At 35.7% G+C, this 26,180-nt stretch overlaps 1 protein-coding gene across 11 annotated transcripts in view; it reads left to right on the forward strand.

The window, feature by feature from the left end:
• The window catches only part of DACH2 (dachshund family transcription factor 2), a 521,453-nt gene extending 505,573 nt beyond the window's left edge, over nucleotides 1–15,880 (forward strand). For 8 of the 11 annotated variants that reach the window (XM_058658946.1, XM_004592794.2, XM_058658950.1 and 5 more), the window contains 3 exons: nucleotides 764–907; nucleotides 2,172–2,237; nucleotides 15,698–15,880. In XM_058658946.1, the coding sequence (XP_058514929.1) occupies nucleotides 764–907; nucleotides 2,172–2,237; nucleotides 15,698–15,747 (260 nt within the window). In that variant the 3' untranslated portion in view covers nucleotides 15,748–15,880. Of the gene's footprint in view, nucleotides 1–763; nucleotides 908–2,171; nucleotides 2,238–11,395; nucleotides 12,157–15,697 lie in introns of those variants that run through there. The other 3 variants (XM_058658952.1, XM_058658948.1, XM_058658954.1) reach the window with 3 other exon arrangements.
• Nucleotides 15,881–26,180: the final 10,300 nt, after the last annotated feature.

The raw sequence follows: 26,180 nt of genomic DNA on the forward strand, positions 1-26,180 counted from the left end.
GGATTAGAACCAGTTCTCATATGGCATCCCGGGCAGGTTCACGGCGAGGACTTTAGTCGCTAGGCTACTGTGCCTGGCCCAAGTAGTATCCAGGGTCTGGCATAGTAGCCTAGCAGCTGAATTCTTCACCTTGCACATGGCAAGATCTCATATGGGCTCCATTTCTAATCCCAGTCGTCCTGCTTCCCATCCAGCTCCCTGCTTGTGGCCTGGAAAAGCAGTTGAGGACGGCCCAAAGCCTTGGGACCTTGTACCCACATGGGAAACCCGGAAGAGGCTCCTGGTTCCTGGCTTAGGATTAGCTCAACAGCAGCTGTTGTTGCTAGTTGGGGAGTGAATCAATGCATGGGAAAATCTTTCTCTCTGTCTCTCTTTCTCTCTGTATATATGAACTTCCAATAAAAAGAAAATAAATGTTTAAGATAATTATCCAGTATTTAATACTATTATTAAAGAGATTCAAATAAGAAAATAATTCTGCCTACTGCTACCATCTAACAAAAGCACCTGTATGACTACTGTGGGGCATAGGTACTAGAGTTGTGACAATAAAGTAGTTATTTATGTGATTGAACTTCTGTATACCAAATGCTCATTGGGTGAGACTAATGAGAGTCAGGGGGACAGAAACCAAGCATTTGTTCAACAATAATTGTATCTCTCTGCAAATGTTCCTGTATCTGTGATGTATAATTCATTCAAACTGACAGAATGTTGTATTGAACAGCCTTTTGAAACTAACTTTTCACAAACTACTTTTTAGCTACCATGCAAAAGCGCCTGAAGAAGGAGAAAAAAGCCAAGAGAAAACTTCAGGAAGCCTTGGAATTTGAATCTAAGCGCCGAGAGCAAGTGGAGCAGGCACTTAAAGCCACTGCTAACGACAATGGGCTGAGGATGCTGAAAGGTAATTTCTGATTCATTCTTTCACAGTCAGGGTGAACTAAGCAATAATCAACTTTTATAAAAGAAAAAAAAAGAAATGAAGGAAAGAAGGAAGGAAAGTTAGGAAGAAAAAGAAAATGAAAGAGGATGAGTAAGAGAAAGAAGGGTAGGGAGGAAGGAAGGGAGAGAAAAGGAGGAGGAATGGAAGCAAATGGAAGAATGGATAGAAGGGAGGAAGAAAGAAGGAAGAAAGGGAAGGAGGGAAGAGGGTAGAGAGTAAGGTAGATTTTGAGGTAACTTTTGTCCTAGTATGATTAGAAAATCGATTTGAAGCCATGTTTTAGGTCACAGATGAAATTCATCAAAATAATCCCTTTTCTAGGACGCTCGAGTGACCTAAAAATAACAGGAAATCAGCTGATTTTTGCAATACAAACATTATCATGGATATTACTGTATCTAAGTGGTTAGTGCTTTTATGCTCATTCTTGTTGGAATATGCTGACATTTGGCGAACTCTGTTTTCATCTGTTAAAGGACACTGATTCCTTTAATGAGAATTACACCAGTGTTATAGTACTGAATTAATGCCTGATTGAGAAAGAGCATTCTAAGCAATTCCATTAGAAGTCCCGTGGAAAGAGATGAATACATTGTGAAGTAGCTTAACTCCAAAGTTCTCAGATTCCATTTTAAATTCAGAACACCACACTACCTTTCATTTCATCAGGCCAATTTGAAATAAATTTTCTCTTTCTCTAACACACACACACACACACACAAATTGCTTCACTATTTGTTTTTGAAACTTAATCTGAAGAGCAGAATAGTAAAATATTTGCCCCTGGAGCAAATACTACATAAAGATGATAAGCCACAATGTTGTTTTGGTGCGCAGTTACACTTAGCATAGAGATAATATAATCACCCGTCGTTACAAAAGGAAAATACACATAAAGGTGAGGGACTTTCACTTTCACAGTTGTACCTGCCATCTTTTTTTAATGCTATTATTCCAAAGTCCAGCTACATTAATCTGATATTCTTAGCATACTCTTATAACCCATCGGCTATTTTCATTCATCAGGAAATGAAACAAAATGCCATTTACTATGTACTGGGGAATTATATCCTACCATTAAAAACAAACATATAAAAATAAAAAAACACCACCTCAAATTATGCATCATCTATAGGGGCTGAGCACTGGCTCAGTAGAGTATTTCTTTTAAGTGGACTCAAGAAATGCAAAATTATATCTTAATCTTGAATGCCACTTCTTTCAGATACTGGAATTCCAGATATTGAACTTGAGAACAATGGGACCCCTCATGATAGTGCTGCTATGCAAGGTATAGTGAATCACATAATTCTTTCTACAGTTGCTTGCTGTATGACCCAGGGTGGGATGGGGATAAACTCTTTTGTCAATATGGCTCATTCAGATAAAATAAATCAGTTTCACTCTCTATATTTACTTATAGGAAACAAGTCAAATGTTGTAATATTAAGAAAAAAATACTTAGCATGACTTTGAAATCCCAGTATCAGTATGAAAATTTCGAGACTAATAATTTTTCATATACAATGTGAGCAAATTTCTTAAACATTTACCTGATAAAAGGATAAGCATAATTTTTAGGCATATTCTATGACATATAAATGGAAATTCATTGCCTTTCAAAAGTATACAAATTCTTCTATTTTCATTTAAGTACACTGCTTTACTGTTTGTGAAAGTCACAAGCATAAAAATCATAAGTTCTCAATACTTTAAAGTTGTTCTAAATAATATATAAACTTTGGATTTTGTTGCAAATTTTAGAAACCACCTAAATGTGGAAATAAGAATATATATTGTAATTCATGATTTAGAAGGTTTCCATGAATGTTTTTGATCGCTCAAAATGTTTAAAAGTATATTAATTAAACAGGTGGAAAAATCAACCTAGAGTCTCATAGGAGTGAAAAAACATCCAAAAATTAGAATTGAATTTGATCACTGGAAACTTTCACTGTGATCATTATATAATTGTCTTGGCCTTTATATGAAAGCTGCATTTATTTTTATATCTATTATGAAATGTTGTCTCATCCTAATTTAAAAAAAATATTTCCACAAGAAAACTTATTCCTAACCTTAAAAATACAAAGCCAACCATGGATATGTTGCTGGCTGGAAGTTTAAATAATTGGTGTTTCGCTATATTATGATGAGTTGATCTATTTTAGGGCAACAGAACTAAATGTGGTGAAAAAATCCATCTGAGCTCAGCTAAGCTTCAGAAAATTGAGAACTCCCTCCCCAAATACACTTTGAGTACATCTGCACGTTGCCTTTACAGAGTCAGAAGTCATGGCTCAGGGATCTTCTGACTGTGGCTAATTCTGCTGCAGTGAGGGAAGATCTATGGGTATTCTTGATCATTCAATGATGCTTTTTCTGCTGTTTACCAATCTTTGCTTTCCTGCTTTTTTCCATCATTTTAGAGGCTGTGACTAGGTGAGAAAAGCTAATCTGAATGAGACTCAGTATATCTACAATGAATTCGCCACAGCTAACTCAGGAAGGAAATCCCATTGGTTCTGGGCCTGATATTTGAGGTGTCCACCACATAAAACCATGATAGAAATGAGTACCCTGAAGAATTTGAGCCCTTCTGAATAAATAATACAAAAAGATAGACACCGTCCTTTAGGATCATTGAGTTTGGTTGTATCCTTGCCTTGAGCACAATGTGAAGTCAGTTTTAAAACTGGAGGAGAAAAACCAACATACTACCCAGTTCAGACTGTCTTCAGCAACATCTTTTCCAACTCTGTGATAAATATAAGCTTTTGCACTGTCCCTAAAGCTACTTCATTTCTATTCAACAGGAAACAGATGTTGTGTTCATGGGCAGTCAATTAGGTGACATAAGTGAAAGTACATTCAATCTCCATTGGACTCCAACTAATTTTGTTTCTATGTTGTTCACAAAGAGTGAGTTCTGCATAAAAGCTTGCACTTAGGAAAAGACACATTTAATATTTATTTTTACTGAACACACTTATAATGAGGTTTAGTATCTAATGGCAGATGTAAAAGATTAGATACGCTTCTAAAATGATTGAGATAAAACATACAAAGCAAGAAAATCAAGTCTTAATGTTTTCCACATTACACATTGGTCTAGTGTTTGTGGTGAATATTATCCATACATGATAAAATGTGGTAATTTAATCATTTCTTTTTCAAAATCTATCTTTTAGCTTTTATCAACTAATAGTTTTGGCAAATGTGATAAAAATGGAAAAATAGACATCTCCCTTCACTTAATACAACATGGGAGCACTGCTAATGATAAAATGCTCATCATCACATTATGAAAAACTAGAGTGAATGTCTTGTGTTTATGTGAGTGAAATGACAATTTCCAATCAGAAAGATGTTATTTTTGAGCAACTTTTTTTTCTCTTAGTGGAGTAGGTGACTGAAAATATTATTAGTACCAATTCTAAATACAGATCACTTAGTCAATAAGGTCAAATAATTACCTAAAATAATACAGCCATTTTGCCTTTTTTTTGAGACGCTCAGAATTCAGTAAGATTTCTTCTGTAGGTATCCATGAATCTCAAAGAAGATACACTTGAAAAACATAAAATGCAAGATTAATCATTGTTGTGTCCATTCTCCCTAATTTTTTGTGTTAAACTTTTTTTCTGATTTATTTTTATAATATTTTCATCTTTTCCATCTCACTCAATTTTCTATTTTAAACTGAGAAATCTATTATTTGTGAGGTTGACTTGTGAATGCTGGTGCAATGCCATTTTCAAAATTCACCTTTATCACAGCAAAAGTCCTAGCATCAGTGAAGTCCCTTCTGTTCCCTTGTCAATAGCTCTGTTGGATAGAAATCTATCATTCACTTAGTGCTGTCCCTTTGAAGTTCAAGTAGTTGTTCCACTGTGACATCTCTTGAAGAATATCTAAAGCAGATGTGGAAAAATGTTACATGTTCATCGTTAGAAACAGTGAAATCTGATCTAGCCTTATGGTAATCTGTGTAGATTTAATATAGATAATACTATGTGTGTGTGTGTGTGTGTGTGTGTGTGTGTGTGTGTGTGTGTATGTGTATTCAAACACTTTTTAGTTGTTTTCTTACTATTTCAATGCTGTTACACAAATAATATTGATCATGTGTAGGCCATCTTTTAATAAAAGGGTATATGCATTCCTTATATTTTAGCAATTTATCATCGGTTTTCTGAGGTGATCAAACAATGAACGCACACTCCATGCAGTGGCTGTTTCCACTATATCTTGGGGTGAAGGATTTAGTGGAGCATGCACATAACTATAGTCCTATTCAGATTTGTGTCACTCAGTTGTGGGCTTGCAAGATCACACATCAACCATCTTATCCACCAATCTCTATTTTACATAAAACAAACATACTGGGTGTCATTTAGTGCACCTTCAGATCAATGATTTTGCAAATGACATTCAAGTGCCATTTGCGTAGTACATTTTTGCTGATAAAAGCAAATTAAATTAATACAACTACAAGTGAGCTGATAAAACCTAAAACTGAACAGCAATACCATTAGCTAACAAAGTAATATTTTCTCTTTACTGCATTCTGCCATTTAGTTATTATCCTATTGGAAATCTAATTATAATCCTTTTACTCCCTAGTCAAACTTCACAGTTTTTGCAAGCTTAGCACTGACAAGTGATTTCATTACATTTGATTGCCCGCGCCCAGATTGACTTAACTTCACTTGGAGACCTAAAAGCCCTCTCAGTTTCTCAGATTCCCTGTTTGCACATTATTGCAACAGCTCCTTTAATTAATTAGCACGAACAGCAGTAACATGAACTGCTGAACAGAAAATAACATCATTTTATGATCGTAGGGAGACTTCTCCTTTTGCATGTTTATACCTTAGTTAACTTTTGTATGACCATATTTCATTGTTAGGGGCTCTGATACAGTTGACAGTGCACGTTCCTTCCATTTTTTCTAAATGACAGCATCATCTTAATAATAGGTAAAACAAACACAGACTATGAAGCTCCCAAACTTAGAAAATAGACAACAGCCTTCATGAACTGACTTTATTGTCATGAAATAAAATAATAAAAAATGTTCAGGGAGACAACATCATAAAGTACAAGGACACAGTGACATAGTGCTTTCATTTCTACTACTGCATGTGTTTGGGTTAAAAAAAAAAAAGACAAGAAGACAAAACAATGAACTCTAGGAATTGCTTTTTAAAAGCAGAATGTCACTCTTTACATTTGTTTATTTTTGCCTGCATGTTTGAAAATGAAGTAAGATGATTTGACACCGGAATACTTTTTATCATTGGATTTTTTCATAAATATGGTGGATGCTTTAATTTTTCCTTCTTTTTCATATAAATACACTAGAATTACAGGTTAAATATAATCTCAGTGCCAAAATAAGCTCACTGAACTTTTTTTTCCTTGTCTTAACTATTTGTGTTCAGAAAACGTGTTAGAACTTATTCAGAATAAAAAGTGTTCATTCAAGGATAGAAAAATCCACTATGTCCTCAATCTAGTGCTTGCTAAAGGTTACAATAAAGAATTTAAAAGTGAATATTGTACTACTGGACTCAAAATGTAGCAGATGTAAATAAAGTATCTAAAATCCACTTTATTTTATAACATAGCTTACTATATATAGTTGATAAAATAAAGCTATCTCTATGTTTATAAATATATGTGTACTATGATGAGTATATGAATATGTGCATTCTTAAAAATTCTGCCAAAATGTATTTGCATAATGTCTTTTCTTTTTTAACCTGAAACTTTTTATTATTATTATTACCTTTGCTGCTGGCTCACTAAAGCAAAATTACTCCCAAGAGCTCAAGGTGTCATTACAATATTTATTTAAGCTATCATTGAAATGGAATTGTGTTACCAGGGACATAAAAGGGAATAGGAAAATATTAGGTACATATAATTTCTTGCTATAGATACAGTATGATAAGAACAATGGGAGAGGGAGCAGATATTATTTCTCTGTAGGCTTTTCTACTAATTTTACACAGCAATCTTCTCTCCAACTACTTGTAGGAGTCTTGCTAACTGCTCCCTGCTCTAACCTCATCAACTGTTAATTTTTGTCCACTTGATATTTTGTATTATGGTTATGGGTATACTATACTCTTAGAAAAGTTGTTTAAATGACTTCTGATAATACTGCTTAAACTGCTGATTTTTGCTCCATATTCTCTACACACAACAATAATGTTTAGGCATGGGATTTACCCTACCCCAACCCAAGCCACATATACACAAGGAACATGCAAAGGAAAAGGATGTCACTGATTAACATTCTAAGATTTGTGATTATTCTCTTTTACATATGTGCTGAAATAATGACATTATAGCATAGTCATAAGAAGCTCTATTCATATGCTATCATTGTCACATTACTTATAAAAACTTCAAATTATTATGCTGATGAAAAATAATGTGTACAAGGGTTCTGTATCAGGGGTTTGTCTTCCTTGGAGAGAGGAGTTCAAAGCCTAAAAGTGGAGGAGTAAAATAATCAGAGGCAATAACTATTATGTTTACTGTACTGTGAACTTTGTGCCATTTTTAATTCAAATATCCTTTAGCAGGATTATCCCATTTGTTATTGCAGAAAAGTGTGAGTATCGTCAGTTTTGTAAGTCTGGGAATAACCCCAAAGAGTTTAATTTTCTGCTATTGATAGTGAAAACTAAGAAACAATGATTTAAACTCCCTCACTACAATTCATTATGAATCCATACTTGTCAAATATCTTTTGGTAAGTCAGCTGTCTGGCAAATATAATGAGACTGTAATATTTTCCCATGTAAAGCAGGGTGTGGTCACATAAGGGAACAGGCTTGTTCAGTTTGCAATTAACCAAATTAGTCTAACACCAATCATCATTTAATAATCTCTTCTGTTTTAAAGTTTGTAGAAATTGAAATATTTACCAAAATTAGATAAATATCACGCACCTCTCTTTTTAAAACCTTTTAGAGCAGTTAAAACATTAGTAGACAAAAAATTGAAAAAAAATATTGTCCTGTCAGAAACAGTCTGCAACACATCCTCCGTTTTAAAATTTTGGGCTGAGATTTGTTACTGTACGGCATAAAAATTGGTTTGCCGTAGGTAACAGTTTTCTTATATTAGGTAGGCCAAATACAGTTTGGGAAATTAAAAATGAATTTAAAGAGTAATTCTTTTAAGATTTTATACAGACTTCTTTAGAGTCATCAACTCTGTTGAACCCTCATCAAAAATTAGTTTTATATTTTTAATGTTTAAAGCATTAACACTATCTGTATGATCATAATTCACATTCCTAAGTTGAAACTGATTTTGTCAATGATGCAAGTGATTGTTGACACAGCATTTTCACTAACTTGTCCATTAATTTCTTTCACTAATGTTTCTTTTTTGTTTTCCTATTTTCCCACAAATGTATAAGTGGTGTGATAATTTTTATGACAATACAAATTAATAAATGCAGTGTTGATCTCAGCCTCCATGCCTGAAAATTTAACAGTAAATCAAGCAAAATTTACAACATAGAGAGTTAATAACTTCTCAGATATTACAGTGTCCTGGTAACTTCTGTTCAACATTTTACTTGTGATTTTTACATGGTTACTTTGAGCATTGTAGAAGTTACTGATTAATGTTTTTCCACTGTTTCCATATTTAATTTCCCTTCATAATTTTCATTCATCTGAAATCTGGCATTATAATGTTTTTCATCAGTTCATCATAAAAAGAGGATAAAGTTATTACAAAGGGAACTTACTTATTCTTTTTTAATAGTACATTGAAGTGTTTTCAGTGTATATCTTATATATAACTGAAATAAATTTCAACTTTTGTCCAGGTGTAAAAATATTTTTAACTTACACACTTATGCAAAATGGAGAAGGTAACTTTAGATTCTTTAAGAGAATCGTGTACAAATCTATGCAGTATCATTCACCATAGTATTATCTACAGCAAGAGAATGTTGAAGGAAAATGGCATTTCACATGTAAAATAGCATACATGGTTTGAACAGCTTCTGACATTGTTAGTATGTTCGTAATGCTAGCTTTCCTCTGCCTGCCTGTATTTTCTATAACTTCCCTTCTGGAGAAGTAGAATTCAAGTCCTTCAGAAGGTCTTAATGTGGCTCAAAAGTTGTAGACATCTATACTGGACATGTGTTTTTATTGCAATCTTATACAAACTATATGGCAGGCACAACAAAGTGGCAGAAACAGCACTGGCTTAGTTTTCAGTTTCTATCAAACCAACTCAGTTACTATCCTTGAGAATTCATTCAGTCTGCCTTAATTTTAGTAAAGTAGTTATAATATTTGCCTAACCTTTCACATCAGTATGTTATATCTAAAGTTTCTAACATGTATGAGAAGGACAAGTTATCATTATTAGTAATGCACACTTGAGGTTGGCATTTGTGTTTACAAATGTACAGTTCAGTAGAGATTAATTGTATTTAATATGTAAACCTTGCTTTCAAACATGTGCTCCTCAGTGATAATTTATTTTTGGTAAATATATATTTTGTCCCCATATGATGACAAATTCATATCCTTCCCTTTTTAGAATTTGTCTTACAAAAGCTATAGAGTCAGTAATGGAAAAACGTGCATTAAATAATTCACAAAATTAGTGTGAGTTAAAAGTATGTAAGAGTAGTTGGTATAATATGAACTAGCATTTTTTAATGAAACTAAAAATTGTTGGAACCAGTAAGATCCTTTTTGTGTTAAAGATTTATTTAGGTACTTGAAAGGCAGAGCTATAAGAGGAAAAGGGAGGGAAGAAAGGAAAAAAAAAAAACCAGAAGGGGAGAGAAAGAGAGTGCGAGCTTTCATTCCTCACTTCTCTGCCCCAAATGATTCCAATGGTTGGGGTCAGGTCAGATAGAAGACTAGACAGAGGCCAATATCCGAAGGACAATTAGTGTCCCCGCGAATGACTGTGGACCAAGCACTTGTGCAATCTTCCATTGCCTTCCCACACTCCTTAGCAGGAAAGTAGATTAGAAGTGGAGCAGTTTGGACTTGAACATGACTCATATGGAATGCTAGTGCTGTAGGTAGCAGCTCAACACAGTGTTCCACAAAATGGTGTAAAGTTTAGGAAATTCTGTTTCTTAAACAATTGTCACATTCTGAAAATGAACATTAGGCTCCTCTGGAAAAAAAATAACTCCTAAATAATGCTCTTGTATGAACAACAACAACAAAAAAGAATCAAATGTTACATAATTTCATTATATGCCTCTAGCTTTCATTGGTTCACTTCCCCTGCTTTCATATTGATATTTCTATATTGATCATATCACAGTAAGAACTAATCTCATTATTATTGCTTATTCGATTAAAGAACTTCTTGTTTTGATTGTTTTTACAACTGTGTTAGAGTTCCTGCAATATAAGTTTTAGCTTATACTGATCCTGAGAAAGAATTAGAAAATTAACCAGCACATTATTTTTCATTTTTCTTACTCAGATCAGGAGTACAGGGGTGATCTTAAGTGTTGCCAGATAAGCTAGTGCCCATTTGAAAATAAAAAAACATATCACCAATTAAGCAACTTAAAGAAAATGTAGAACATATTACTTAGCTGGAAAATTAACTTTGAAAACATTTCCAGTAGTTAAAAAATAAGCTAAATTCTAAAAAAGAAAAGATTAACAACCGGAAGTATTACTGTGATGAAATTAATTATTTAAGGATGCGCAATTGTTTATATAAATGAAAAAGAGTTGAGGAAACACTGGGAAAGAAACTTGAGCCCTGAGAAGGAAAAAAATAGATGCATTTTATGGAAGACACAAATTAAAGCAAAGCAAAATAAGACAAAATGTTGTACACGCACTTATTGGTAGCTTGTACAAAATTAAAAATGAGCAGGTACTTTGAAATTGCCATTCTTTCAGGAAAGAAATCTCATCTTGCCGAGAAATTGCAACCATTAAAAAGGTTTTCACTTAGAAAATGGTGTAGCGGTTTACCCAGGTTGTAGAATGTGGAGGAAAAAAGAACATTTTTTAAATGGCTTGCTTGTTAAACTAGTCATGCATTTGTCTGCAGGTTGTAAAGCTGTAGAACATACACAAGGGGCTCATAAGCATATTTTAGAGTTAGGGAATATCATTTACACCATTTTTATATTGTCAGTATCACCCCTAGAGTATAACATTAGGCCTTAAGCTACTGTAAATCTACAATTTTGCTCACCTTTGTATAATTTTGTTTTTAAGGGAATAAGACATAAATGAATATTTGATTAAGAGATCAACCTGCTAAAACGCACTTATGATGCATAGATTTATTGAAATCTTTAGCAGATATAAAATGGTAGTGTGTGTTTTTTGGTGAAGTGCACTGAGTAGATTTTGGGTTTTTGTTGTTGGAATGAAATTTTGACCAGGTCTTATTGTTTTTTCTGTGCAGCCTGAACACTGATGCCGGAACTCCAACTGATCATAGGCACGAATAGGGTGCTGTAGCAGTTACCTGCTAATCTAGTGTTGCAAATCTTTAGAATTTATACTTAAATTCTTAAACTGTGGAACCTTCAATTACTATTTGTTTATCACTGATAAATAAAATCTTGCACAACAAGGGAAATGTGCTAGAGAACATGCTTCACAAATTTTCAGGAGATAATCATAATGATGACTGAACATGATACTTTACATTTCTTTAACCCCTTTCTTCCATAGTGGTTTACAAACATTATCACATTAATCCACACAGCATCCTAGTGGGGTAAGTAGGTCAAAGAATTAAGACAGAAATGCTATTTCTAAATGGTGTAGAGAGAAATTAAAATGTGGACACAACCACCTTAAGAAGTGGTTGCTACGGAGTAGCTTTATATTTGACCTGGTGTTTAACAGGAATTATATCAGGAGGTAATTCATTTTTGCAAACGATCAATATTTATTATGACTGCTGTTGAGCTCACCTTTCTAAAGGAAACAATTTGTCTGTAGTGTTCTGTAGCTCTAACTTCCAGATTTTACTATACTTGGTTTTCTTCTTGGACCATTGATAGTGGAACAAATATTTTAACCACTCTGAACTAGCACATTCCTTATCTATGAAGAAGGCAAGTTTTTGTTATTCTCTTCTTTTCTCAGCTGTGTTTTCTCTTTGTTAGGCTATCAGAAAGAAAGAAAGAAAGAAAGAAAGAGAGAAAGAAAGAAAGAAAGAAAGAAAGAAAGAAAGAAAGAAAGAAAGAAAGAAAGAAAAGAGAAAAGAAATAAGATGATGAAACGGAAAAGAGAGAGGAAGAGAGAAAGTCATAAAATGTATGGAGTATTTTCCATTTTTCTCCCACCGGACTAGACATGGTCAGCTGCCTAATATGGTCAAGTGCCTAGGAATAAATGGGTTATTTGACTTGAACTACCCAGGAAATGGCCTCAAATATGTTTAAGTGTTTAATTAATGGAGCCCTGGCCATCGAATGGTGGCAGAACCTATCATTGTCATTTTCATGCCACCTAAGAATCCAGTAGAGCAGTATTCTCCTGTGCTAAGTGATACTCTAATGATCAGAAAGATTTAATGCCCATGTTGCAGTGCCCTCTTTACACCAACAAAAACCAACTCGTACATTATCTCTGCATTTGCTCTGGGATTAAATTGCAATGTGACAAAAACACCACTCATGCTATGCAAAAGGGCAAATGAGTTTTTAATGCCTATTTAATAATCAGTTCTCTGTAGTAGTACATGGAGTTCCTGATGTAATGGCTCGCAAACCTAGAAACCTTTAGATATCACATTTGTTCCTATCAATGTGACATCTCAGTGATTTCATGGGCTGAAAAATATTTTTCCAAGACATAAGCATTTAGCTTGTGGTATTCTCCACAGACTCTAGAAGGTCTTACATAGAGAAGGTGTGGTGGTTTAGCCTAATTTGATGAAATAATGCCAAACTAAAAATAAGTCATGGAAAAGAACTGAGGCAAGTCAAATCAAAATTTTTACTAATACCAATTACTGAACTGAATAACAGTGATGTCTGAATAAAATATAATATTCAAAATGTCTCACAATTATAAAGTTACACAGTATATACTGAATGATAGATGAACTCACTTCAGAACATTTGTGTCTTTACAAATAGGTATGGTTGACGTACTTAGATTGAACTCTGTGTGTTCTTTTGGAGTTTCTTCTAGCTTTTTCCTGTATACCTGTCTTCTGTGTAACACATGATTTTTAGCTCTCTCTATTCATACGCTTCAGATATAGACCTCAGAAGGCAGGTTTCTCACACTAATAGAATTTGAGCAGTCAGTTGTACACTATGTAAGATAACTCATTTGATCAACTCTGAGTTTCCTGTGTGGAAAGTTCCACTCCAGTCTGCTGTACCACAGGAAATGCCCATATCAGGCAATGCTGTGTTTAAGGGAAAGGCCTCATGGGTCTGCATTTTTATTTAAGAAGCGGTCAGTTTTGTGTATATCAAATTCTCCCCTTTATCCATCTAATAAACCTTAAAGCAATAAATTCTGGCGTCTCTCCCTAAATCCCAGTGTATCCTTCCTTGTAAGTTTGCAACATCCCTGACATTGCTCCGGAGAGGCTTTGTTCCTTGCTTTTCCTGATCTTTAATCTTGCTTACATCTAAACTGTATATGAAATCATTTCTGTTTGGAACTCAAGTACAAACACTCTTAAAAACATGAAGCATTCAATTACTAATTAGCTGTTTCCTGTTCCTAATGAAGTGAGCATGTCGAGTTTGGATTAAAATTCAGCTACTGCTCCTTTCTGTTTATGGTTCCAGATGTTTTTGTTTTATCTAGGACTTTACTTTGACAGCTACTACTAAATGATAAATCACTCATATTATAGCTTAAATGCATTTTGAAATTGAAATGTGGAAACTTTGAGATCGCTCCACGGATCAGTGTCAGTTAGCAGATCAGTACTGGCTCCTTCCTTATGATATTTAACACTTGCATAGGTAAACCACTACTGGAGTATATGTCAACATGATATCGCATACTGAACAGAAGTGTAGTTTGCCACTATCCTCAAAATTGGGAGAAAAAGTTTCATTACTATGAGGTCTCAAATTATTGTATTTTAGATCAAAAAATGACTCATTACTCTCTTCTTCTTGCTAGTTTAGTTTTCTTTGGGTTTCTGAGCTGCTGTGGGAACTATCCCTGATAGGCTTTGTAAACAGGCATAATTATTGATTGGTGTGGGCAGATGTTTGTCTCTTTTTAGTACAGAAAATAAACATGATTAAGGCGCTTTTTTTTTCTTTAGAAACTACAGTTTTCTGAAGAATAAGCATCATTTGCCATTCATTGCCTTGTTTACATACACTTTTCAGAGGGTGTTCTTTGTTTTCCCATTGCTTACAACTTTGTAAAGTTCACAGTTTGTACTGCATGATTTAAGCTTAGCTATATTGTATAAATTTGAATACTGGTAAAATGGTTATTTGTCATTTTAAGTTAAGAGCTTTTCTTTGACATTTAGACTGTGTATACAAAAGATGAGGTAGACTGCAGAACTGAACAAGTACCTGTTCAATTTAATCAAAGTAAATATTCTCATATTCCACAAAGATTGAGCAATTCGCTGGGGTGACACTCTCCACAAACTGAAGCTATTTTTTCTGGTCTTTTGAAAACCTCAAGATGAATTCCATAGGCTCCTTGGATAAGTGTCTGGTTGATGCCTAATGAAATATGGCCCTCCAGTTAGTCTAAAATTGACTTTAACTCTTCTATCACTTCATTACATCTTCATTTTTGGTTCTGAGGCACTATTTAGAATTCTGTTTTCCATGATACCTTCTATACAGGAAGAACAAACATTCAACAATATTCACAAGGTTAGAAAGCTATATACTTTTCTCTTGAAAGTGCTAAGAATTGGAGAGACTGAGGTAACATTTCAGTTTAATGTATCTGTCCTGCAAAGCTAATGTCATCACCTTTATGTATAAACATAATTGAATCACAAATATAAGATTAGAGTGCGCTTCAACAAGGGTGATGGATTTATACTGAGTCATCCATACTTTCCTGATTTTTCCCTTTATAAGCAAAGGTCAATTTTGTGATAGAGCTAAATGCAAAGTTAGGCTATCAACCACTACTATCAAAAAGAGCAATGATAGGAGAAAAAATTTAAAAAGTTTTCAAGTAAAAATTTTACCTGTACCAATCTAATATTATGTGAATATAAATTGGTATGGATCTTTTGATTACGAACACTCTAACTGATACTAATTTAGTCAAATACCATGGTTGAAATGATGCTCTGAACTAGTCTCCCTTCATACAGTATACACAGTCACAGGGTTAACCTGGGTGTGGGAGTTTCTAAATGTATAAAGCTTTCATTTTCTTAGATTATAACCAGATACCCCTTCACCCTTATTTTGGTAAGCCATAGGTAATTCAAATGTGCCATTAAATACAAAAAGAAAATATATAAATTCATATATACATTGCAATATTGTTCAGGAAAAGAGTATCAGTCTTCAATATCTTCAGTGTTGGAGAAAGAACAGAAGGTATCACATGAAACTTGAAGAATCTTTGAAAACTGGCACACTCGCATTACAGAAATTTTGAGAAATGTTGAATTTTGCAAATTCCTGTTATGTCTGATCATTTTGGGTTCCTGAAGATAGAAGTTTTAGTATTTTAAATGCATATCACCATAGTTCCTCAGAAGAACTAACTTGTTTTCTTTTTTTTAAAGGAGGTAACTATTACTGTTTAGCAATGGCACAACAGTTTTATTCAGCCTGAAAGGTCCTCGCTGGCTTTACATAAATGAAGATGCTTGTGAATCCAGCTTATCTCTGAAACTATTCAACATGGAGTTATTTCAATTGTCTTGATCAGCAAAGTTCTGTTTACTGAAGCATTTATTCAATCTGTTATGTTTTTTTTTTTAAAAAAAGAACGTGTGTAAACTTTCAAAGCAATGATGTAAACTTTGTCCTCATGTTAGACTGTCCATTTAAAATATGAGCTAAATCCTAATGGCTAAAGTAACTTGGTCATATTTGATGCTTTTCTATGTTCATTTCAGCTTGGCTTTTTGTCTTTTAAGGGGAAAGTTCAGTAGTGTATTAGAGAATAGAAACTTAAATGTGTGGTTTTTCTGTTTTACCATATGTTAAGTTAAAGTACACCTTCTTTGTTTAAAATGTACTTGCTTAACTTCCATAAAAATAAAAGCATTTTGAATTTGTCAATTGTCACTAAGTTTTTATTTTCAAATTGCCAATTGCAGTCACTGAAACAGAGTCAAGGCAAATCATAACGGAGGAACTAGAAACTTCCTTGCAGTAATTCCTCTGGTTTTGTTATTTCTAAATGAATATTACAGTTTACCTGTCAACACAGGCCAATATTCCTGTTCTCATTGTTCTATTGACTCATACTGGATTTCCGTTTCATGACTATGTGTTCTTATTGATACTATTTCTAGGAGGAAGGTTTAAACTGGAAAGCAGGAAAATTGTGGTGAACCAAGAACTTTAAAATTATTTTCAAAAGGATTCTAGTATAACCATGTTTTGTGGAGAACACAAAAAAGGGAGGCTGGGAAAGGAGCTATATTTACTCTGGCCCTCAAAAATCCAGATTTCACTGTATGTCCCAGTCAGAAACTAAAGCAAATCATCACCCTTCCCTGAAACTCATCTAAGTTGTTCACTATGAAACCTCCAAAACAGTGGCAATTCAACTTCTACTCCTGACATTCCTGTGAAACAGGTGTTATATTCTACAGTTCTGTCTGGCCACCCAATGCCTATAACTCTTCAAGTTCAGAACTGTGTGTTAATCTCACCATCGCCTCCTCATCACTGTCATTTACACAAAGTCTTGAGAGTCTGGACAGGGCTGCAGCTGTTTTTCTGCTCTTGAAGGGAAAAATTCTTGAAGATTTTTTTGCTGGCTAAGCATATTTGCTCTCAAAGCAAATCATCATAATATTACAAAAGGCCCAACTCCTAAAGGGTTAGATATCCAGTGCTTTCTGTGGTTTAATGCCACTTGATGGCAGTCATTTGTCCTACCTCAACATTAAGGGATACATTTTGATTCCAAGTCTTGTGTATAGTTGGGACTTTGGGGGAAGTGGAAGCAATTATAGGAATCACCTGATTATTTAGAATTAATTTCATTAACTCACCTGAAAAGACACTCATCCAGGAAAATACTGAGTGAGCAACTCATCTTGCACTTCTATGTTTCCTACTATCGAGTTGTTTACCATTTCAATGCAAAGCCCTGACAAACCTACCTCATAAAACAACGTAAGAAATTTAACCTTTTTTTTTTTATATATTTATTATTTAACTTCAGTAATTACATTGTATTATGTTACACAATTACATAGATACTTGGGTTCTCCCCACCCCTCCCTTAAGGAAGGAAACCGGGGATGAGTGCAGGTCACAGTGATTAAACTACTACTACCTAGATCAGTAATATCCTGTATTGAAGTTCCTGGACTGGGGTCCTGGTCACACTCCCAATTCCAGCTTCCCACTAATGCAAACAGTGCAATACAACAGTTGATCACTCCAGTATTTGGCTCCCTGTGACCCATGTAGAAGACCTGAACTTAAATTCCTGCTCCTGACTTTATCTTGGCCCAGACCTGGTTGTTATAGCTATTTGGGGCATGAACCAGCAGATGGAAAAAATGTTTCTCAGTCTTTCTCACTGTCTTTATGTATTTACCCTTCAGATGGATAAAAAAAAAAAGAAAATGCAACAGGGTCCAGGAAAGGATTTCTGTTGTAGCAGAGTTATGATTAAATTGTATATCAACTCTTTCTTATGTATTAACCCTCTCTTAGGGTTAGGAGGACACATATTACACACTTTGCATCATTTTTGAAAAAATACGGTCTACATGCATTCTGGGAGGGTGGTTACAGGAAATGGATTGATCTTATGCAGATTCCTATCTCCTTAATTTTGCTGTGTGGATGAATTTTAAGCGAATGAAGCTTCCCCCATAGCCAGACATATTTATGACAATGTAATCTATAATTACAATCCTTGTATAAGAGTATCCTTTTGTATATTTCAAGTCACGTAACATATTTTGAATATCCAACTCTTGCTCTTTTCCCCAATGTGTGCAATTCATAGAATGTCAAAATATATATATTGCCATTCATGTATAAAGGGACATCTGCGGAATTGAGCATAGAGACTTTTCTCCCCCGAATACACCATTCCTTGTGCCTGCCTACTTTGCAAAATTTGTGTTTGTGGTTAATGTTTCAAAAATAATTGAATGTAGAATTTGAGATTAGGAATTAGATGATATAATGTTTGAGGATTTTCAAAGTCTGGAATCTCACAGGTAGACAAATCATTACTACCAGAGTTTCTAGTTTTGTTACACATTTGGTAAAATTTTTAATTTGTTCACTTCTTTATGATTTTATTCAAATAAAGTGAACATATCTTGGAGCTAGCTCAACAGGCAGCCTCTGCCTGCAAAACTAGGATTTTATTTGACATCAATTCTTGTCCTGGATGTTTACTTCCAATCCATGTCACTGCTTATGATCTGGAAATTTATCGGGGAATGGCTCAAGGTCTCAGATCCCTGCACCAACATCAGAGACCAGTGGTGGTTTGTGCCTCCGGGCTTCTGATCAGCCCAGCTAAGCTATTTGCCATCTGGAGAGTGAACGGCAAGAGGATTATCTTCCTTTCTATCTCACCTTCTCTCTGTAAATCTGCCTTTCCAATACAAATGAATACACCTTTAAAAGAAAAATATGAATATATATTACAATGCTGCTGCAGGAGTACAGCAACACTTCCCAATCCCATTCATGCACCCTTGTTCCTCCTGTTTTCTTCTTTTTTTTTTTTTTTAAATTTTTACAGTGACATGATTTTGGCTGTCCCACAATCACAGGTTTCACACTCAATTAGGTATGGAATTCCACAAATAGCAAATGGGGGAAAAGTGTCATTCCTCAAAGATATATCCAAAGGTTATAAAGAATAAGCAGATCTAAATTGTCGATTTCATTAATCTTGATTACATTTTACTCTGTTTTTTTAGATGTCACAGTTCAGGGAAGATGTGTTTGTCTTTTTGACACTGGCTAATTTAGCTAGGTTTAATGGCTTCCGGTTGCAAACATTTTGTTGTAAAAGACAAGATTTCATTCATCTTTATGGTCGCATAGCATTCCATTGTGTGTATATACCACATTTTCCTTATCCAGACATCAGTCGATGGGCATCTGGGTAGATTCTATATCTTAGCTATTGTGAATTGAGCTTCTACAAACATGGGAGTAAAAGCAACCCTTTCATATGCTGACAGTATTTAAATGAGGTAAACAGAATTTTTGGTAAAATTTATGATAAAAAATATAGTAAAGCTTGCCTCTTCGGTGTTAATTTAGTCTTTTTTCTTTCGCTAAAGCAAAATACCTGAGGGTAGATGGGGCTAGCCTTGTGGTATAGTGAGTAAAACTGCCACTTGCCATATTGACGTCTCATATGTGTGCCAGTTAATGCCCTGGTTGCTCCATTTCTAATCCAGCTCTAGGAAACTTGCCTGGGAAAAGCGGCGCAAAATGGCCCAAGTGTTTGGACCCCTGTCAATCACTTGGGAGACCTGGACGAAGCTCCTGTCTTTGGCCTGACCTAGGGTTCGCCATTGTGATTATTTAGGGAATGAACTGGTGAATAAAGAGTCTCTGAACTCCAACTTTCAAAATACATAAATACATCTTTGAAAAAAAAAAAAAGAAGAAAACATTCGGCATTTTGGAACAGCGCATTAAGAGCTGCTCACTGTAACGCAGCATCCCTTATCAGCCTGCCAGTCCCAGCCCTTGTTGTTCTGCTTCTAAGCTAACTCTCTGCTAAATAGCACATGGAAATGCATCAGAAAATGTCTGAAACACTTGAACCCCTGACAGCATTGTGAAATACCCAGCTGGAGTTCTTGGTTTCTGCATTTGGCCCAAATCAGCCTTTGCAATTTAGGTCATTTGGAGAATGACCCACCTGGTAAAATATCTCAATTTCTTGCCTGTCATCTGATACTCTCCTTTTCAAATAAATAAATGATTTACAAAAGAGTTTGATGCTGACATTTTCTCAGCTTTAATGAATGCCCCCTTAACTATATCACAACACGATCAATTATAGCATAGTAGAAGGTGATGCAAAAAGGAGGTACATTTTTTAAAACACCCCCCCTCACAAGAGCTAACCAGTCCCATGTATATTCTATCATGCTTTACAAGGGCAGCATACCCAATGACGTAAAGCCTTTCCTGTATGTTCCACCACTTAAAGGTATCATCATTTTTGGTTATCCACACTCGGGATCAGTCTTCCAATACTTGAACCCCTGATTCAAACCTCACAAACGCCATCACATTTCATACCTATCCCACAAGCTCCATAGTCTTCTCATAATGCCACATGCCTTCATTGCATCCCCCAACAGTTCTAAGATCATAGTACCTTCCAATGTCACTCAAAAGTGCAAGTTCAAGTCTTCACCTGAGACACAAAGCCAACTCCTTCAGCTATGAGCATCTGTATTTGAAAAACCAAGTTTTCTGCTTCCAAGATACAATGATTGGATGAGGGATAGGACAAATATTCCTATTTGAAGTTGGAGGAATAAAGAAGTACATAGAAACAACTGGCAAAAAGTTAGGCAATACTCTGCATGATCAACACTAAATTTAAAGCACTAAGTCCTGCATCCTATGCACAATACATCAAGGGTTTGCACCAAGAACCAAGACAGTCACATTCTCATGGCTTTGTTCTCACATCTGGATGTGATAATATACATTACACAATTACTATGCATCCCCTAAATAAAAAGCCACAAAACAAAATCAACAACAGGAAGAAAACTAAAAATTTACAATGCCATGAAGTTAAATAACATGCTACTAAATTACTAATCTGTGGCTGAAGAAATGATAAAAAATATAAGGAACTGCTTAAAGAAAATGATTCTGCTGTATGACCTTTGACTCAGTTAAGAATTTAATATGAGAAAAAAAACACTATTTCAAAGAAAGGAAAATAAAAACCAAAACATCAAAATTCATGAGATATAGTTTCCACTGATCTTTGTTGGTGAGATGTGTCTCCTGTGGACAACAGATTGATGGGTTTAACCTTTTCAATCCAGTCTACCCCGTGATGCTTGATTGATGAGTTTAAGCCATTACATACAGGGTTAATATGAATAGGTGGTAATTTGTTCCTGGGTTTTCATTGTTTTATTTAGTCTTCTGTTGTTATTTTACTGGGTTATTCTTACATTTGTCTTTGGAGTTTTGGTGGATGCTGTTTCTTTTCTCTGTCAAGAGAACATGTTTAAAGATCATTTGTAGGGCAGGTCTGGAAGAGGCATATTCTTTGAGTTTTTCTTTACAGTGGAAGAATTTTATTTCATTTTCAAATACAAAGGAAAGCTTTGCTGGGTATTTATGCAACAATAAAAGAAAATTTCCCTAATCTGGAGAAACAATTGGGATACAGAATACAGGAGGGGCATCTAACTCCCAACAGGGCTGACCAAAAGTGAACTTTACCATGACACGTAATAATCAAGCTGTCTTCAGTGGAACATAAGGAAAAGATCCTGAAATGTGCAAGTGAAAAAAATCAATTGACCTCTAGAAGAACCCTAATCAGGCTCACAGCTGTTTAAAAAGTTTCTTTATTTATGGAGTTGCAAGGCAGATTTGTGGAGAGATGGAGAGAAAGAGATCTTCCATCTGCTGGGTCATTCACAATGGGTAAAGCTAAGCTGATCCAAACCTGGGAGCCAGGAGTTTCTTACAGGTCTCCAATGTGGATGCAGGGTCCAAAGGACCTGAGCTGTTCTCCGCTGTTTTCCCAGGTCACAAGCAAGGAGCTGGATTGGAAACAGAGAAGCCAGGACTAGAATTGACACCTGTATGGCATGGCAGAATTACAAGGTGGAAAATTAGCTTCTTGAGCCACCATGCCAGCCGCTACTTTTGCTTTTATCACTTGTGCTTTTGGAGCCTTACCCAAAAGTCATTGTCTATGCTAGAGTCTTTTGAGTGTTTTTTTTTTTTTTTAAAAACAAAACAGTGCTTCATGTCTTTAGATTCTTGATCTCTTTTTAATATTGATTTTATTTTTATTGGAAAGTCAGATACACAGAGAGAAGGAGAGAGAGGAAGATCTTTCGTCCGAAGATTCACACCTTGAATGGTCACAACAACCATAGCTGCGCCGGTCAGAATCCAGGAGTATGGAGACTCTTCCGGGTCTCCCATGCAGGTGCAAAGTCCGAAGGGTTTGGGTTTTCCTCCACTGCTTTTTCAGGCTACAAGCAGGAATCTGGATGGGAAGCAAGGCTGCCAGGACACGAACTGGCACCCACATGGGATCCCAGTGCAGGCATGTCAAGGACCTTGACCGCTAGGCTACCGCACTGGGCCCAGATTCTTGATCTGTTTAGAACTGATTTTTCTCTAGGATGTAAGTAAGAGCGCTTGTTTTAAATTTCCATGTGTGAAATTCCATTTTCCTTGGGACAGGATGGTGCCATATCAAGTTAATCCTCCATTTGTAGTTCTGACATCCCATGTGGGTGCTTGTTCATATGCTGGCTGCTCCACTTCTGACGCAGCTGCCTGCTTCTGGACTTGAAAAGCAACATAGGATGATTTAATTCCTTTGGCCCTTGCATCCATGTGGGACTTCTGTAAGATGCCCCTTGTTCCTTGCTTCAGAACGGCCTAGCTCTGGCTGTTGTGGTCATTTTGGCAGTTTCTTAACAGATGGAAGCTCTCTCTATGTCTCCTTGTCTCTCTGTAAAATCTGCCTTTCAAATAAATATGGATAAATCTTAAAAAAAAAACAATTTTTCTAATGCCATTTTCCAAAGAGGTTGTGCTTTCTCTATGGAAGTTTATTTATTTTTAGCACATATTTCAAAGGTAATTTGGCTATATATGTGTGGATTTATTTCTGGCATTCCTACTCTTGAAGAGGTAAAAGAGATTACAATCCAAATACATCATAAAATGTGATACTGATCAACTAAATCAGCAACTAAACTCTTTTTTAAAGTTTATTTTTATTGGAAAAACATACTTACAGACAAAGGAGAGACAGGAAAATCTTTTATCCACAGGTTCACTCCTCAAATGGCCACAATGGCCAGAGTTGAGTTAAAGCCAGGAGCTAGGATTCAGGAGCCAGAAGCCTCCTTTGGGTCTCCCAAGGACTTGAGCCATCCTCTGCTGCTTTCCCAGGCCATTAGCTGAGAGTTTGTTTAGAAGTGGAACACCTAAGACATGAATGATGTCCATATGGATGTTAGCATTTGCAGGTGGATTAACCTATTGAGCCACCACTCCAGCCCCTAGCAATTAAGTTTTATTTTTTTCTCGATATTTCTTCTTCTTCTCCTTCTCCTTTTCCTCCTCCTCTTCGTCTTCCTCTTTCTCATTTTATGATAGAGTTCCATATGCTTTAGGGTTTCCCTTATCCTCCTGCCCAAATCCCTTCCCTACTGAGTTTCTCTATATTATTGCTATAATGCAGTTCTTCACGAACAGTCATAAGTCCATCATTGTGGGCATGGATAATGGCAGAGTGCAGCATCTTATTGTGATGATATATTGAACAGTTTTATTGGGAGTTCATCTTTGATCTTGAAGTAGAGACGCATACTGCATTGTATCCTTATATCTGGATATGATAGTCTCCATTACACAGTTACTATACATCATCTTAAATGAAAAGCCACAAAACAAAATCAATAACAGGAAGAAAACCAGAAATTTACAATGCCATGAAGAATTTACTATGAAAAAAACTGTTTTGAAGAAAATAAAATAAAAACAAAACCACCAAAATCCGTGAGAGATAGTTTACGCTGATCTTTGTTAGTGAGATGTGCTTCCTGTTGGCAACAGATAAACGGGTGTTTTTTTTATCCAGTCTTTTAAGCTATGATGTTTGCTTGATGATTTATCCTGGGATGACATTATTTTTTTTCCTTTTAGAATCTGGAATATGTTGTTTCATTCTCTCATAACTGTATAGTTTCCTTTCAGAGGTCAGTTGGGAATCTGAATGACATTCCTTTATATGTCAATTTTTTTTTCATGTGCACATTTAAGGATCTTTTCCTTAAGTTCAACTGAAGACAACTTGATTAGCATGTGTCATGGTGAAGATCACTTTTGGTCAACCCTTTTGGGAGTTTGGTGCCCCTCCTGTAATCTGTTTCCCAATCGTTTCTCCAGATTAGGGAAGTTTTCATTTATTATTTCATTAAATCTATTCTTAATCCCAGCTTCTCTTTCTGCACCTTCTGGGAGTTCCATGACTCTTACATTTGGCCTTTTAATAGTGTCTCTTAAATCTTGACTACTTTTTTAGCTTGACCCATCTCTGCTTCCAGCTTTTTGATTGTTTTCCACATTGTGATGAGAGATAACTTCAAAATGCTGAGATTCTTTCTTCTGTCGCATTCATTTTATTATTGAGACTTTCCACTGAAAGTTTAATTTGCTCAATTGTGTCCTTCATTTCCAATCATTCAGCTTGATTCTATTTCAGTGTTGCTATTTCTTATGTGATATGTTCCTTAAAACTCCTGTACGTTCTTCTCATTGTTGATAAGAAGCTTTATAATGAGTTTTCTGAATTCTGCATCCCCCATTTTCTCAATGTATTCCCAGGTAACTCTGAGGTTTGCAAGGTCTTTTGCTCCTTTGTAGGGGAGTCTTTAGTAATATTCATTGTTCCTCTGTCTCTTCTTTTGCTCTTCATCATTTTATTTCTGGTTAGCACATTCGTCTCCTTAGGTTAGGTTTTTAAGTTGTGTCACCCACATGGTTATAATTCGATCCTTTATTGAGGTTGGTACATGGTTCGTTGATTGCAGTCACTTGTACTACTCCCTCCAGTGAGTTTCAGGTCAGGACTCTTATGTTAGAATTCCACCATGGTCTCTATTGCCCATCTCCTGCCTCTCCACTCTCGACTTCCTGTGATCCCATTCTTGGGCTGCACAGTTGCTGTAGAAGCTTTCTTCCACTTCCAGTTCAAGTAGCTCCCAGGATTAAGGAGACATCTGATGGCCTAAATAGATAGGTTGTTGGTGGTGCTGATCTTTCCGCAACTTGCCGGGCATTTGGTCTGAGGTCAATGCAAATCATTTTGAGTCCTAAGATGCCAAAGTCAGTATTATTTTTGATGTGTGACCAGTGCAATGCACTGACCTCAGTGAGTTCACTCCTACCTCAACACATGTGCAATTTGCTGTTGTCTCTGTAGCCTCAAAGTCTTTATCACCCTATACAAAATGGCACCTGATGTGCTACTCATGGAGTTCTTGATCTGCTGGCCATTAAGTATTGGGGCTACCTGAACCTATTTTGGGTGCAACCTGTAGGCTGTCCTGTTGGTGCTATGCACTGAGCCAAAAATGAGTTGGCTCCCAGCTTAGTGTATGTGTAGTTCTGTCCCATAGCCTTTGCTTCCCTACAAGAATTGGCACCCAATTCAGTTCTGGTGGGGCCCTGGAATCTGAAATCTACCATGTATCCACACCACCTGTTTGGGATCTGCTGCTCTTCTCTGCTCCTGGTCAGATCTTACCAGTAGCATGGACTGTTCTTTGTCCTGGTTTGGCTCCTGAGCTCCCGGTGAATTCCCCTTCCCATCTGGTTGTTGGTGGGGTACCAGCTCACCACTCATTGAGTGTCACTGTAGTATCTGGTCACTGCAAAGCTACACTGTTGTCTCTGCTGCTTTTCTGTATCTGTCTCAGTCTCCAGGTACCCCTCTGCAGTCAGCCTGTCCTATTTCCTGGAATGTGCCCTCTCTGCTTCACTATGGGTAATGTTTCTCCTTTTGTTTAGCTGTTTTCTTACCCTATTCTGCTATCTTGATTCTTTCACAGTTAAACTTTTGAATAGATTCTAGTCAGAAATCAAAGATTGCCTAATAGTAATAACATTAAATTAGGCTGATAGGGGACATGGTGGGACACTTAGCACAATTTTTCTAATGACTAAAGTAGTCACTTCAAGGTTTAATTTAATTTGTGATTATTTTTATTATTTTAAATTTTGACTAACTTGTGATGCTAGTATGTTTTTATGGAATGTACTGTGATATTTCAACATGTATGCACAATATGAACTGATACT

Source organism: Ochotona princeps, chromosome X (assembly GCF_030435755.1).
Source record: "Ochotona princeps isolate mOchPri1 chromosome X, mOchPri1.hap1, whole genome shotgun sequence".
Taxonomy (NCBI): domain Eukaryota; kingdom Metazoa; phylum Chordata; class Mammalia; order Lagomorpha; family Ochotonidae; genus Ochotona; species Ochotona princeps.